The following is a 14,164-nucleotide window of genomic DNA, read 5'->3' on the forward strand; positions in this document are numbered from 1 at the left end:
TTCTAGCATAACTAGCCTTTCAAATGTGGCCACCAGAAACTGCCCTCTGAAGTGATATACTGCAATTTCATATAACTTTATTAATATCACTTAAATGTGTTCATTAATATCACTAAAACATGGTTTTAATGTCAAAGAATACATCTCAGAGGAAGTCAATTCTCAGATATACTACCAAAGAAGCTGCTACCTAAAAATAGTATTAGAAAACCATATATTGTATGGAGGCCAAGTAAGAAATTAGATTTAAAATAAATACACAAAAATGGGCTGGGAAACTTGATAGTTTCAGTAACTCCATACATAGCAGAAAAGGAAATGGATGGACAAATTGCTGGACCAAGAGAATGTCATACTTTAGTGAGAAGGACACATTGTCCCCTGTTTTAACATGGGCATTAGAGAATGTAATATTTCTCAGGTATAAATATTAATTAAAAATACTTAGGTAGCTTTTATAAATTAATTGTTACATATTCCACCAGAAAATTCTAGTGGGCAGTACTCACTCAACAGAATACAATGAAAAATGCAAAGATAAATGTATTGAAGTGGAAATAATGGCCACAATTCATGAGATGGCAATCTTTGGGTTCCAATTTCCACTAACCATATAGGAAGGTTTTCCTCAAGACAGCATTAAAAATCAAGTGCCTGAGGTGTAAGATTGGTTTGTATACTTCATTTGAGTGCAAATTCATAATCAATTAATTCAACTCTTTCTTTAATGACCTAAAAGAACTGGCTCATTATAGGAAGACAATGTGAATAAAGTAGCTAACTTGAAAATTAAAGGACAAATATGAGTAAGATACAAATATAAGAAACCAGTGGGCATTCTCATAATTATCCCAGAAAAAAATGGGAATCATATGTAAGTCAAACTACAATGGAAAGAAAATGGCTGATGAATTGGAAAATTTCCTTAGCTCTTTTCCAAGGGGAGAGTTTCCTAAAACTGAAGAAAGTTAAAGCTAGAGTGACCTAAACATTTAGGAATGTGCTACAGGGTAACATAAACCCAACGTACAGGAAGGGTCAGAATGATTTCTTAGGTCTCCATCTACAAATAGGATTATTCCATGAAATCAAACTTTCATCGTTGGAGGTGATGACATCCAGGCAAAGCAAAGGTACTCACAGGAACAGCAGAGACCCTGCTTCCCCACACCAATCAGCATGTTCAGGCAAAGATTGCAGTAGGCAGGTTTATTAAAGTGCTTGAGTCGCCACACATGCTGTCCATCATCCTTCACGTTCTGCACAGGACGTAAGAGAAACAGATTTCACTTAATGAAATAAACAGTGGAATATGCAAGTGCCAATAAAACTCAGAGCTGGACTGAGGCATTTGAAGACAATCTGTTATTTCATCCCTGCCTTTCTCCAAGATCGCCAAAGAGTCTAGAAAAACACATGTGCTCTAGTGGAATGAGATCCTGCTAACAAATCTCGGATACTATAGCAACGCACACATTCTTGTCTAATGTCAACAGTCCAACAGCATGTCCCAAACCATCATAATGACCTGCCAAACTGAGCACTCCCGAAGAACAAGGACATATCTGCCTCGCCTCTGAATATTTTATCCCTAACACAATTCCAGAAACAAATAAATGGATAAAGAAAGAGAAAACATTCTTCAGTGGAAGAGCGTGACACATAAAAACTCGGAAAGAATGTTAACCCTTGCTTAATAGTAGGAATGTGCAACTTTCATGATGGTGGGGTCTTAGGAGGCAGAGGGATGGGACTGAATGGGAGGGGAAAGATCAATACTTCAAGGTAAGTTATTGGTAATATTTTAAGACTTCAATTGGGGATTACTTACAGCTTATAATTTAAATTAGTATATTTTTGTATGTCACAAATAGCAAATTTTAAAAGGTAAATTTTTTTAAGGACCTAATCATATTACCATGTTGGTTCTTCCTCTTTTGTAAAATATGAATGATTTTAGTCTCATAGAAAGGTGCTAAAATATTAAAACTATATTACTGTATTTATAACAATTACTGTAGTTATTTGCTGCAATAAAACCTTAGGTTTAAATTAATTCACATTTTAGCATAACAACTATAATTATGATTTACCTTTCTAAGTAAAACTATATAACTCATAATAACTACTTCTCTAATAGGTATTTAATTATATCTGCATTGTTCAGATTGAAGTAAAATGAAATAATATGATGCTCATGAGTCTCTTGAATTCCTTACAAGAAGATCAAGATATTAAGTGAAGTTATTATATATCATTACTTTTGTTAGTATCATTTTCTGCATTCACATGTAGTCCTTGTACACCATTCACCCACTTATATCAAACTCAGATTCATTTTAGACATCACTCATTCTATAGAAACCATTACAGGACATGATTTTTCACATTAGCCCAGTTGTCTGTTTTTCAGAATACATTCACCTAATAAAACTTTTTGATCACCTACTATGTGCTGGGACACTAACACAATTTCTGTAGTAGTGACACAGCATACACATGTCCAGATGATTTAATTTCTCTTGATGCTAACATATTAATAATAATGCATCCTGGCCACTTTTTCTTATTTCTAGTCAAGAGATAAACCACCAAATTTGAAATCCTTGATTAAATCCATAGTAACTAATTCTCACATTAGAACCAGAAATGTCAAATTTGCATCATAATATGAAACATTAATGAAAACGCTTCCTGGGAGATAATTCTCCATGGGTGTCTTGAATTTCTGCACATTTTATAAGCAGAAGAACTGTCCTTTTTTCCAGACTATCGTTTCAAAGATATCTGAAAAACAAATAGCCTTGAATAGAGATATATCTCCCTCCAGGGGAGAGGGCAGGTTTACTTACTGTCCAGTATAATAAAAAATAATCTCTCCCTTCTAGGAAAAGGTTAAGCAGGTTTGTTTACTGCACATTATAAAAGATTTAGTTTCCCCAGGCCAAGGGTTCCAAGGTCTGATGCTGTGCACAGTGATTCCTTGGGCCACATTCCATCACTGTGAGACTCTATAGGCCCAGAGAAATGCCTCAGACATGTAGCTCCTATTGCTTGCTTTGCTGTAAATAAAGAAGTCCTTTTTTTCTGACCCAGGGGTCTCATGTCCTCTGCCAGTATTCATGAAATGTTAGCAAGCTAACTTGTTAACTTACAAGTAGGGTAACTCTCAGACTCTTCACAGTTCTTGACAATGCTCAGATTCTTTTTTTTTTTTTTGGACAAAGGCCTAACAACTCTCAACAAAAGCAGTTATGTAGAAACACTGGTGTTTCAATTTCCTTCCACAACTTAAGAAATAGGCTTCATAGTAATTTCTGAATCCATTGCTGATTTGTTTGAATCATAGGATTTCTAATATCTTTATTATATGAATGGAATGTTTTATATATTCCTTTAGCATTGCTGTATTTTTCTGACTGTCAATATTTTAAAAGTTCTATTCCCTCAAAAAAGAATAAAACATCCTGAGTGAAAAGCTTAAGTAATGGGGCTGTTAATTTAATATATAAAGATAGATAGGTAGATGAAAAGATAGATAGACAGATAGGTATAATATAGAGATATAGATAGATAAAGTTAGCTTAAACTAAGATTCTGAAGTGAAAAGAGGAAAGGGAAAAAACCCTAATTTTCATATGTATTACTGTTCTCATAATCCTTGTCATTTTATTTTTAAATGAGTGTCCATTACATGTGAATAAGCCTCATCCTTTTGAAGAGCACATATGGACGAAGTTAGCTGGCATTTTCCTTATCAAAAAATAAACAAGTCTGAACGTGGGTGTTCTGTCAATCAGAACACTTAGCCATGTTACAGGCTGCAACTGATGTACAAATCCATTACCCAGACATAAAAGACTTTACCAAAAAACAAATTAAATAGCTTTATAGCTCTTAACCGGATACATCGCCAAAATATGCAAAGGATGAAATATGTATGTGACTTCAAGAGAAGAAATTGAAACCAGGAGCCAACTACTTCTCAGCAGTGCAAATTATACTCCAGCGCTCTGTATTTTCATGTCTTGTCTCGTTTGTCTTATTTAGATGGTAAACTTCGTGGGGGACTGGGAGGATCTGTCCCTTACTCCATTCTATCAGCCGGTAAAGCATATTCCTATTAGTACTTCTATTGCAAATAAATATTTATTGTCCTAGAAAGGAATTCATTTTTTTTAAACAAGAAATGATGAAGAAATCCAGAGGGTTCGATTCCTGGACCATTATGAAAATGTGAATCAGACATTTCCCATTTCTTCTTATTTTCCTCTCTAATAAAATGAAAGCACCCACTTTCCTCTCCCAGGCCGTGGGAGAGGTTTCATTATACAATACCTGTGAAGTCAGTTTAGCTCCTCAGAAGACTGGTGTTATATAAACAGCAAATATTATTACGATCACTGGATTGAGTTATGTAACATCTCAATGTTGCAGCCCAAAGACTTTAGAAGGATGTTTGTAGGTTCACCATACTTTGTTTCATAAAAATTTTGTTCCCGCTTTTTCATTACCAGACATCGTTAAGAGAAATTTATTCCTGATATTTGTAGAACACTATGTTTTAAAATGGAAGCAGTTCAGTTCTGTGAACTGATGAGGAGAGAGGAATACTTAATGAAATGTAGGCAAGTTCACAGATGAGCTCCACATTCTTCCCCCCCTTCCTCCCCTCACTTATAGTCAAAAGGAGGTTTCAAAGGCAAGAATGCCCGTTGGAACTTTTGGAAACCGACTTCATTATTTTAGTGTTTTCTAAAGCTTTAGTTTTTCCCTAAATGCATCCAAGATCACACACCCTCTTCAAGTGAACTAGGGCTATTATAAATAATATCTTTTTTTTTTTTTCAAAAGACCTCAAGGAGAAATTTTACTAATGTCATAACCAAAATGCTCCTAACCCCCATACTTGGTCACATCCCTGTTTCAAATGACTTCACTTACAACACATTTAAGAGCTAACATTGCAAATTAATTCCAACTCATTAAATAATAAGGACCACTAAAATTACCTTACTTTTCTGCTCAACGTCTCCAAAAAATTATAACAATATGAAAGAAAATGCTCTTTTAGACAAAAAGATGAGCTATATCAGGTCTGGGCCAAGAGAATACAAAGAGATATTTTAAAGTTCTGAGCAGCATGCAATCAACTGCTGATCTCCAGACCCCAGTTTCTGAAGTCAGGCTCAGGACCTACCATACTTGGGTTCAAATGCAAACTCACCAGGCCATCACATTGCATAGTCATTTTCCTTGAGTGACCCAATCTGGAATGTCAAGAATTATTGCATCTATCCAGCTTTGTAATTCCTTTCTAGATTGAGCAATGTATAAACAGCTAAACAACATCTCAACCAAATTAAATTTTAAAAAATAGAGTGTGAAGCATTACTTTTCCAGATATAGCCTAGTCTATTAAGAATGCATCATCTTCTCTCTGCTCAGCAGGGAGCCTCCTTCCCCCTCTCTCTCTGCCTACTTGTGATCTCTGTCACAATAAAGAATGCATCATCTTCAGCTCTCCATTATATTCAGAAATTTCATTAGGAAATAGATTCCATCAGAAATCGGGAGGCACACCAAACAGTTACTTTTACTTTGCTGAAACAGTTGAAAAAAAAAATGTCCTAAAACATTTTGATCAACAGCAAAGTTTAAATTACATATAGAGTTTAAAGTCCAGGATTCTGAGGACACATGCAGAGAAATCAAAACACATATCCACCAAAAACCATACGTGCAAGATGTGGGGACTACAATCCAAGACTAAGAAGGTAAAGTATTCTTATATTAAGCCAGGTTCCTACTTAAATGTCTATTTCTGTTTTTATGATAATAGGAAGTCAAGAATTTTCCTTGAAAAATCTAATAATGTTCTAAGATTACAGATACTAGGAATTGGAGCATTATTATCTTGTTCACCTAAGAAAAGGAATGTCCGAACTCAAAGTATTTTGGAAAAGGAAAAGGATATTCTTGCCTACCTTCTTTTTAATGTGTCCAGAGAGGATGACTGGCTAGCACAAAATGACCTCATTAGTTAATAACAGAGCCAAGGTGAAGATCAATTTGATGAACTTCACTACTAACATACTATCTCTTCACTAGTCCATGCATCTTGCTGAGGTTGTCTTAAGTGAGTTAAATAAAGGGTATTAGATTCCTTTCTCCTAAATAACTAAAAATAAATCAAAACTCTTTCTCTTTGTAATATGACAGATTAGTGACTGGCTAAATCAGGGATCTGAAAACTATGGCCATTGGGTCAAATGTGGCTGGCAACCTATTTCTGTCAATAAAGTTTTATTGGTCTCCTTCCTTTACCTAGTGACTGTGATTGCTTTTGTACCAGTTGTAACAGAGGTACTGAGCATTTACAACAGAGACCTTATGGTCCACAAAGCCTAAATTATTTACTCTCTCTGTTCCTTTACAGACAAAGTTTGCTAATCACTAGAGCAGAGCTTTATTGCTAGATGCAATTATTTTCAAATAAAATACTTTCATTCAAAATTGAATTCAAAAAAATTCTTCAGTGAGATGAACTCCAAAGGAAGAAGAGTAAGTCTCCTGTATAAATGACTATGCCTCAGGTGTAATTAAAATCACAAGTGCCACCCAAACTCTCAGTTTTCCTCCAGACCTAAGAGATTGTACCATTTCATGTTGGGTATGCTAAGTTTGATGGACTTCTTCTTCCTTTTTTTTTTTTTTTAAGATTTCATTTATTTATTTGAGAGAGAGAGAGAAAGAGAACATGGGGGTAGAGGGGGTCAGAAGGAGAACCAGACTCCCCACTGAGCAGGGAGTCTGCTGAGGGTTTGATCCTGGGATTCCGGGATCATGACCTGAGTCAAAGGCAAACACTTAACCAACTGAGCCACCCAGGTCCCCAAGTTTAATGGACTTCTTAGAAGAGAAAGGAAATGACTCTTACTTTCTTGCATTTGATAGAGAATCAGATTCTGATAAACTACATTTCCATTTTTCATTTTGGTTCCCAAATAGATAATATTCAAAATAGAGTAGGTTTTTAAATTCTGTTGATAGAGAAAAATAAACTACAATGAAATCACAACTGTTCTGCTTTGCACTAGAAGTAAGGATTGCTCTCCCAGGACAATGCTCTTATCTGTGTAATTTGGCTAGTACACCACAGTCACTTTCAAATACACCATGGTATTTAACATGCACTCTTAATCAGAATCTACTCCCCGAGCTCATAATTGACAGAAGACAAGAATATATAGGACAACATAACAAGACAGGCTGCACAATAAATGGCTGGATTCAACCTAAAGCTTCTGGATTTCCAATTTGATTAGCAAAAGTGGGGTGGGGAGGGTTGTGGGGGGAGGAAGGGGGAAATGGCATCATGAATCACATTCTCTACAGGTAATAACATAACACATTAACTGCCTACAGAAAAGGAAATAAATCTCAATTACTAAAAAAAGGCCCTCATCACTCAGTTGTCATTGTGTCATTCCTGCTTTGTAAAACACTTTCCATGCCTTGGAATTAAAAAGCTGTTTCTAACAAATAAATGCTCTGTTTCGTGATCATAATTACATGGCTTATACATTTTATTAAAAGACAATTCAAAGGATTATTGGCTTATTCTTTTTTAAAAAAGCAAAGGAAAAGGGATTTAACTCTCTTGAATTGTTCTGTACAGGGGGGAAAAAATCCCTGCTCCTACTTAAGTTGATATGTAAATGTTAAACGATGTTGCCCTGCCATCTAGCGGCCTTGACCGGAAACACAATTTTGAAATGTAGTACTGGTTACTGCTTTGAAACCCTGTATTGATCTCTCCTATTACGCTCCAAAAACATCTCCTATGACTAAAAACACAAACCATAAATGTAAGAATATGATTGTAAATTAAATTACCTAACAGAAATTAATGACAAGGAATTCTAATTCAACTGAAATAAAGTTACTGCCACACCAGAAACTGATGAGGTACTGTTTGTTTGAAAGCGTCTGCATTAAATCCATATTAAATCTGTGGACTCCATTTACCCATGCCATTTTCATAACTTTACAAATACCTATATTTATTAATTGAATTATAAACAATTTCTAAATAGTAGTTTCCAAAGATGAACATCATTACAAAATCTTTCTGTACTATTTTAAATATAGATGACTAAGACTGTATTTCTGCATTTTGCTGTCCAACACCCCAACTACCAAATGGTTTAGTTACTCATACCTGAACATTCTCTCACACTAAAATTTACATAAATATTTAGAATAAGCACATGTAAGCACAATTTTAGCTATAAAAATACAAAATTCTCTTCAGGAGAAATGTTATTATCAGGACTTCCTTGACTAGCATTTGACTTTTTCTGTGTAGAGTAAACACTGAACCTTAAAATGTTAACATTTTATAAAATTAGTCTTTTGTTTTCTCCTGACAGACTTATATACACTTTGTCAGAAGGTGTATTAAACACTCAAACAATATTTATAATATAGAGATATACAACAGATTATTACAAAAAGATATCAGGTTATGTATAGTATGAGAACATCAGATACAAGAAACCACTGCTGCATTTGTTTTCAAAATGTAGAAATATGTATGTATAGACAAGAAGATCTATATTAGCTTTGTTTTATTAACTACTTTAAGGATAATATCCTGAGAGGGGGGTGGGGTTATGGACATTGGGGAGGGTATGTGCTACGGTGAGTGCTGTGAAATGTGTAAACCTGGCAATTGACAGACCTGTACCCCTGGGGATAAAAATATATGTTTAAAAATAATAATAAAATTTAAATTAAAAAAAAAAAGGATAACATCCTGTATATCCTCTATTAGTAATTTTCTTTGCCTTCCTCTGGCCATGTCTAAAATCCTATGGGCCTCATGAAGGATAAGATTCACCTGAATGGAAAAGAATTTGAAGAATCAGGTGAAAAAGAGACAAATACTACTTCCCTGAAGCCCACTTACATATTCTCAAACCCATATGTAAATATGTACAAACATATTTGTACATATTCTCACATGTTTTACAAACACAGACAGTAAGATTTCTTGAAGGCTTTTAAAAATCTGCTCTCTTTAGTAACTGTGGTATAGTCTTGAATCTGCAAGATTGTTATCTCTGGTAACAAGAAGTATGCAAAGTTTTGGAGTCAGCAGTCAAGTGGTGGACATTATGTTTTTGCAGCTCAAAATTCTAAATATTGTATGCGTGCTTTCCATCAGTAATGCTCTTTGAATCTTAGTATACATTTCACTATACGCATGTTATGGTTAATTCTTGTTTATTAATGCTAAATACAAAATTCCATAGTGATGCCTTGAGTTCAAAATTAATGATTACTGAAAATAACATCAAGGTTGGGTAGCAAGGTTTTGTTTCAAAGTCACTGTCATATCCCTTAGATTGATTTCTTTTCCCCCAAAGCCCTCTTTAAGTAACACTGGAGGCACTGATACAAGAAAACTTTTGATAAGCCTAGAATGAAAGGCTGGCTGATCAACTACCTCAATATATAATTGGCTTCTCCAATATTATATAATATATGTGTGTGTGTGTGTGTGTGTGTGTGTGTGTATTCTCAACTACCTCAATATATAATTGGCTTCTCCAATATTATATAATATATGTGTGTGTGTGTGTGTGTGTGTGTGTGTGTGTATTCTCAACTACCTCAATATATAATTGGCTTCTCCAAGTATTGGTTATCAATAAAACAGATTTTCTTCATGGGGAGGGTGATTATGGAATGAGACGGAGCAGCACAAGAACCAGAGAATGCGATAACACTAGGGAGTTTCTTGCAGTAAATAAAATGATGAGAAGGTCAATAATTTTTTAAACTAGATTGTACTTTAAATAGAGAAAAAAGAGAGAAATTATATTAAATAATACGGTAATACCTAAAATGAACCAATGTATTTGTGGCAAGTATTACTAGAGGACTTATTTTTAAATTGCCCTGTGGCATACTTATTAAAAGGACCAGGCACTCACTACATGCTTAATGACAGAAAATGGCCAGATCAATTTATCATCAAAATGTGTAATAGAGAACCCCACTGACTTACCACCAGGCCACCCTCTTTGTGTAAATGCTTACATTTTCCAAGCCCAGAAGAACGAGAAGTGGAATTGTTGTCATTCCTCCTTGGATCCATTCCTGCAGAGAGACTGTCCCATCATGATCATAGTCAATTTCTTCCATCATTTCATGGAGGATCTGGAATAGAGGAGATGAGGGAAAACTCGCTATGAATCAATAAAATAAATTTCGTAACAGAGAACAAAGCATTGCATTGAATTGGTTATGACAAACTGGTAAGTAGCTAAGTACAGAGTAGAGATAAATATCTAGATAAGGTGGTACAATGTCAATCCAATAACTGATAATACAGTAGCATTGTTAAGATTTTCTAGAACCTGACTTCTTATATTATTCAACTTTTAGAAATAATTGGTTAACTTTTTAATACTTTGTCCCTGAATGGTACAGCTAAAATAAGAAAGTATCTTTAATTTAAGGGTAAAAGTGGTCTTTAATTGCTTTCTCTAGATTTTTTAAATTCATATGTATGCCAGATAATGTCTGAACAAATTAACTTCATGGCAGAGAGCTGAAATGATTCTTCGCTAAGTGGCAAGGGGTGAGGAAATTAAGTTGCTTTTAATTGCCTATCAGAACCTAATAAAGCCAAGAAGTTAAACCATCAAGTCTTTTTATCAGATTTCTTTTCTAAAGATGACTTATACAGAATGTCCCAAAATGTTCTGCATTGTGTTTGTTGTAATTACACTTATGTCTCAGTTTTATAGTGGTAATATCAGTATTTAATCCAAAAGATTGCTGAGAGGGTTAAGTGTGTTAATATGCTATAAATATCTTTAAAGAGCATCTAGTAGGTATAATAAGTGTCACATAGGTGTTGTTAATGTTTTATTAACTATATATTACATAGTTACTACAACTATATATTATATGGTTACAATACAGTAACTACCCTTGGTTGCTGGGAAGGTACAATACTACCCATCCAACAGCACCAAAATGGGAAACATGTTAGAACTCCAATAAAGAAAGTAACTCACTACCTTTATCTAATACATCAATTCACAATTTTCATCAATTCACAAAAAAAAAAAGAAAAGGAAAGGAAAGAAAAGAAATACAGAGAGCATTGGAACCGAAATTTGAAAGATGCAATAAATGGAATGCTTGATATGTTGATAGAAGTGCTGTTTGCCTAAAAACTCCTGAACTTCATGGATGGATGTTTTCCCCATGAAAGACAACCTGATTTGAAAATCAGGTTATTTTCCTTCATACAAATTTAAATATAGATTGAAAAAGAAGAGACTTTTTGGAACAAAATGGTACTGAAATAATTACTTTATTATGTTCAAAATGAAAAGCAGGGGAAATTATTTAAAACTTGGCAAAATGCTGTAAGATCTTGTTAAAATGTCCCACCCCTTGAACGCACTTTGATGAACTTGGTGAAATGAATAAAACTAGAACACAGAGCATTGTTTCAGATGTCTGATGCTTTCATTTTGTACCTAATAAATCTCATGTGAGAGCATGGGTTTGTTTTTTCAAAACCTTGTCCAAGGATGTCTCAGTCTTCCCTATTAACTGCCATGGACCTCAAATGTTAGATTATCTTTATTCATATATGCAAATGTATCAGGGCTCTGACCACGTGTACAAATGTATGCACTGGTTTAAAATGGGCAGAGTTGGGACACATGGGTGGTTCAGTTCAGCGTTGGCCTTCGGCTCAGGTGGTGGTCTCAGGGTCCTGGGATCAAGTCCCATGTCAGGCTCCCTGCTGAGCAAGGAGCCTGTTTCTCCCTCTGCCTTCTCTGCCCATCACTCCCCCTACTTGTGCTCTTTCTCTGACAAATCAATAAAGAAAATCTTTTAAAGAAGTAAAATAAAATGGGCAGAGTTGTTGAATCATTAGGCAGGATGAGGCAGTCCCTATGACAGCAAACATACTGCCCAATGTAAGTCTTTTCATCTTCACTTTCTACTATTTATACTACTCATAGAAGTGGCAGATTTATCAATGTGTGCCACAAATGACAAATAATGCTATATAGTTTATTACTGTATTTCCCAGTAGGTCTTTGTCATAATTAGACTGCCTAGCCACCAACTGTTCCCTTTTTCAAATCATCCAGATCCCCCTTTTCCTCAAGTGCTTGGTTCCCTCAATATTTTTTCTGGGGAAGCAGTGCCCCCTTCTGTTTCAAAAATTGATAGAAAAACATCTTCCTTCCTTCTATCACTCTAGCGAGGACAGGAGGCTTGGCTGAAAGACATACAATATTCATGGGTATTGAGGTGAGTACAATGGAGAAAGTTGATGTAGATGAACATAACCAAAAAGGGCAACAGAACTTAAAAAAAGAAGTCCCTTGATTTCAGTGAAAATAGTATTAAGATGACTCAAGCAGTATTCTTAGAATTACATATAAGTTACCACTATTACTTATTATTCCATATACAAACTGCAACTTTGTGAATATCTGTTATGCCTTATGTGCACAGCATAGTATATTTCCATATCCTCCCAAAAAGAAAAACCAGTTGAGTTAAAACTTGGAGAACCCCAATCCCAGTAAGAATGGTGCCCCTCCTTTGGATATGACACCGCATATAACTTTGTTTCACTTTACTGACACTGCTTTCCAAAGCAAAGGAAATGCTACCACAGCTCTCTTATCACGCTACTATCATGCTGTTATAAGACTTTTTAAAAATTCTTATAAAATGGGGGCGCCTGGGTGGCTCAGTGGGTTAAAGCCTCTGCCTTCGGCTCAGGTCATGATCCCAGGGTCCTGGGATCGAGCCCCGCATCGGGCTCTCTGCTCACCAGGGAGCCTGCTTCCCTTCCTCTCTCTCTGCCTTCCTCTCTCTCTGCCTGCCTCTCTGCCTATTTGTGATCTCTGTCTGTCAAATAAATAAATAAAATCTTAAAAAAAAATTAAAAAAAATTCTTATAAAATGTAAGTCATTCAAATAAAATTGATTTGTATATAGTTAATTCATTTACAATTTGATCAACCTAGTTGGTTTCAAGAATAAAGTAATCAATAAGGTACTTATCAGCTCTCCCCAAAATATTACTTGTAGCGAAAGTCAAAGTTTCTAATCAAGTATGTTTTAATATACATTGGAATAATGTTGTACTTTTGGTATAAATCTGTTAAAAATAAGAAGTTGTTATATTCTTAAAAGCCTCTTAGATATCATTTCTTTGAACAAATTATCACAGTTTTCTAGCTCTATCTTTAACTGGCTGAAGAGCTGTGAGAAGTAACTTGAACATGCTGGGGTACCAATTCCCTTATCTGTAAAATGAGTAAAATCATAGTATCTATCTCAGAGAGCTACAAGCACTGAGTAACACATATACAGGAAATAACAACAGTGCCCTCCACACAGTCAACTGTCACCAGCTTGTTAAGTGACTTCATCTTCTTTTAGAATGAAGATTTAGCTATTTCCATAAAAGGAAAATATAGACAATCATGAATAACATACAATAACTCTGACAATTTTATGGCATGGCATAACCTTGGCAGTATCCACTGGCAGCTTCTGCTTACCTAAAGATATATGAGATCGCCATTCAAATTAATTTCCATGAAGAAGAAAAGCAAAAGTTACTGCTAAGAGCTTCAGAACACCATGTATACCTTTTCTTGTTCAGAATCCACTTTTGCTACTGAATAGAAATATTAATTTAGGTTTATCAAAAGAAAACACCAAATGGTAGTAGTATATTAGGGTTCCAAAAAAGAGAAAAGCGACATGGGCCTTCTAGAATGTAGCCAATGGGTAAATCATCCATATACCTACTGGATTGAGTTCAGTGACATCCCATTCAAGGTATTCTGCGACATGCATCATCTGACTGATGATATTTTCTAGCTCCTGGAGAGGAGAGAGAAAGAGAGAGAGAGAAGAGGGAGAAAAAGTGAATACAGGGTCTTTGTAAGTTTTTCAAACGTTGACTTATAAGAATTGTTTTGTTTAACATGTAATTCAAAAACCAAAAGTTACATGATTAATTTGTGTATTATATATAATTTGTACATATAAATTAACTTATATATAATATGTCCTTTCAACAGTCTGATTATAC

General features: G+C 34.9%; 1 protein-coding gene across 1 annotated transcript in view; it reads right to left on the reverse strand.

Moving 5' to 3' along the window:
• DGKB (diacylglycerol kinase beta) overlaps positions 1–14,164 on the reverse strand; it is a 723,782-nt gene that overhangs the window by 507,830 nt on the left and 201,788 nt on the right. The window contains 3 exon segments of the mRNA XM_047695654.1: positions 1,142–1,259; positions 10,111–10,230; positions 13,879–13,953. Coding sequence (XP_047551610.1) covers positions 1,142–1,259; positions 10,111–10,230; positions 13,879–13,953 — 313 coding nt within the window.

Source organism: Lutra lutra, chromosome 11, assembly GCF_902655055.1.
Source record: "Lutra lutra chromosome 11, mLutLut1.2, whole genome shotgun sequence".
NCBI lineage: Eukaryota > Metazoa > Chordata > Mammalia > Carnivora > Mustelidae > Lutra > Lutra lutra.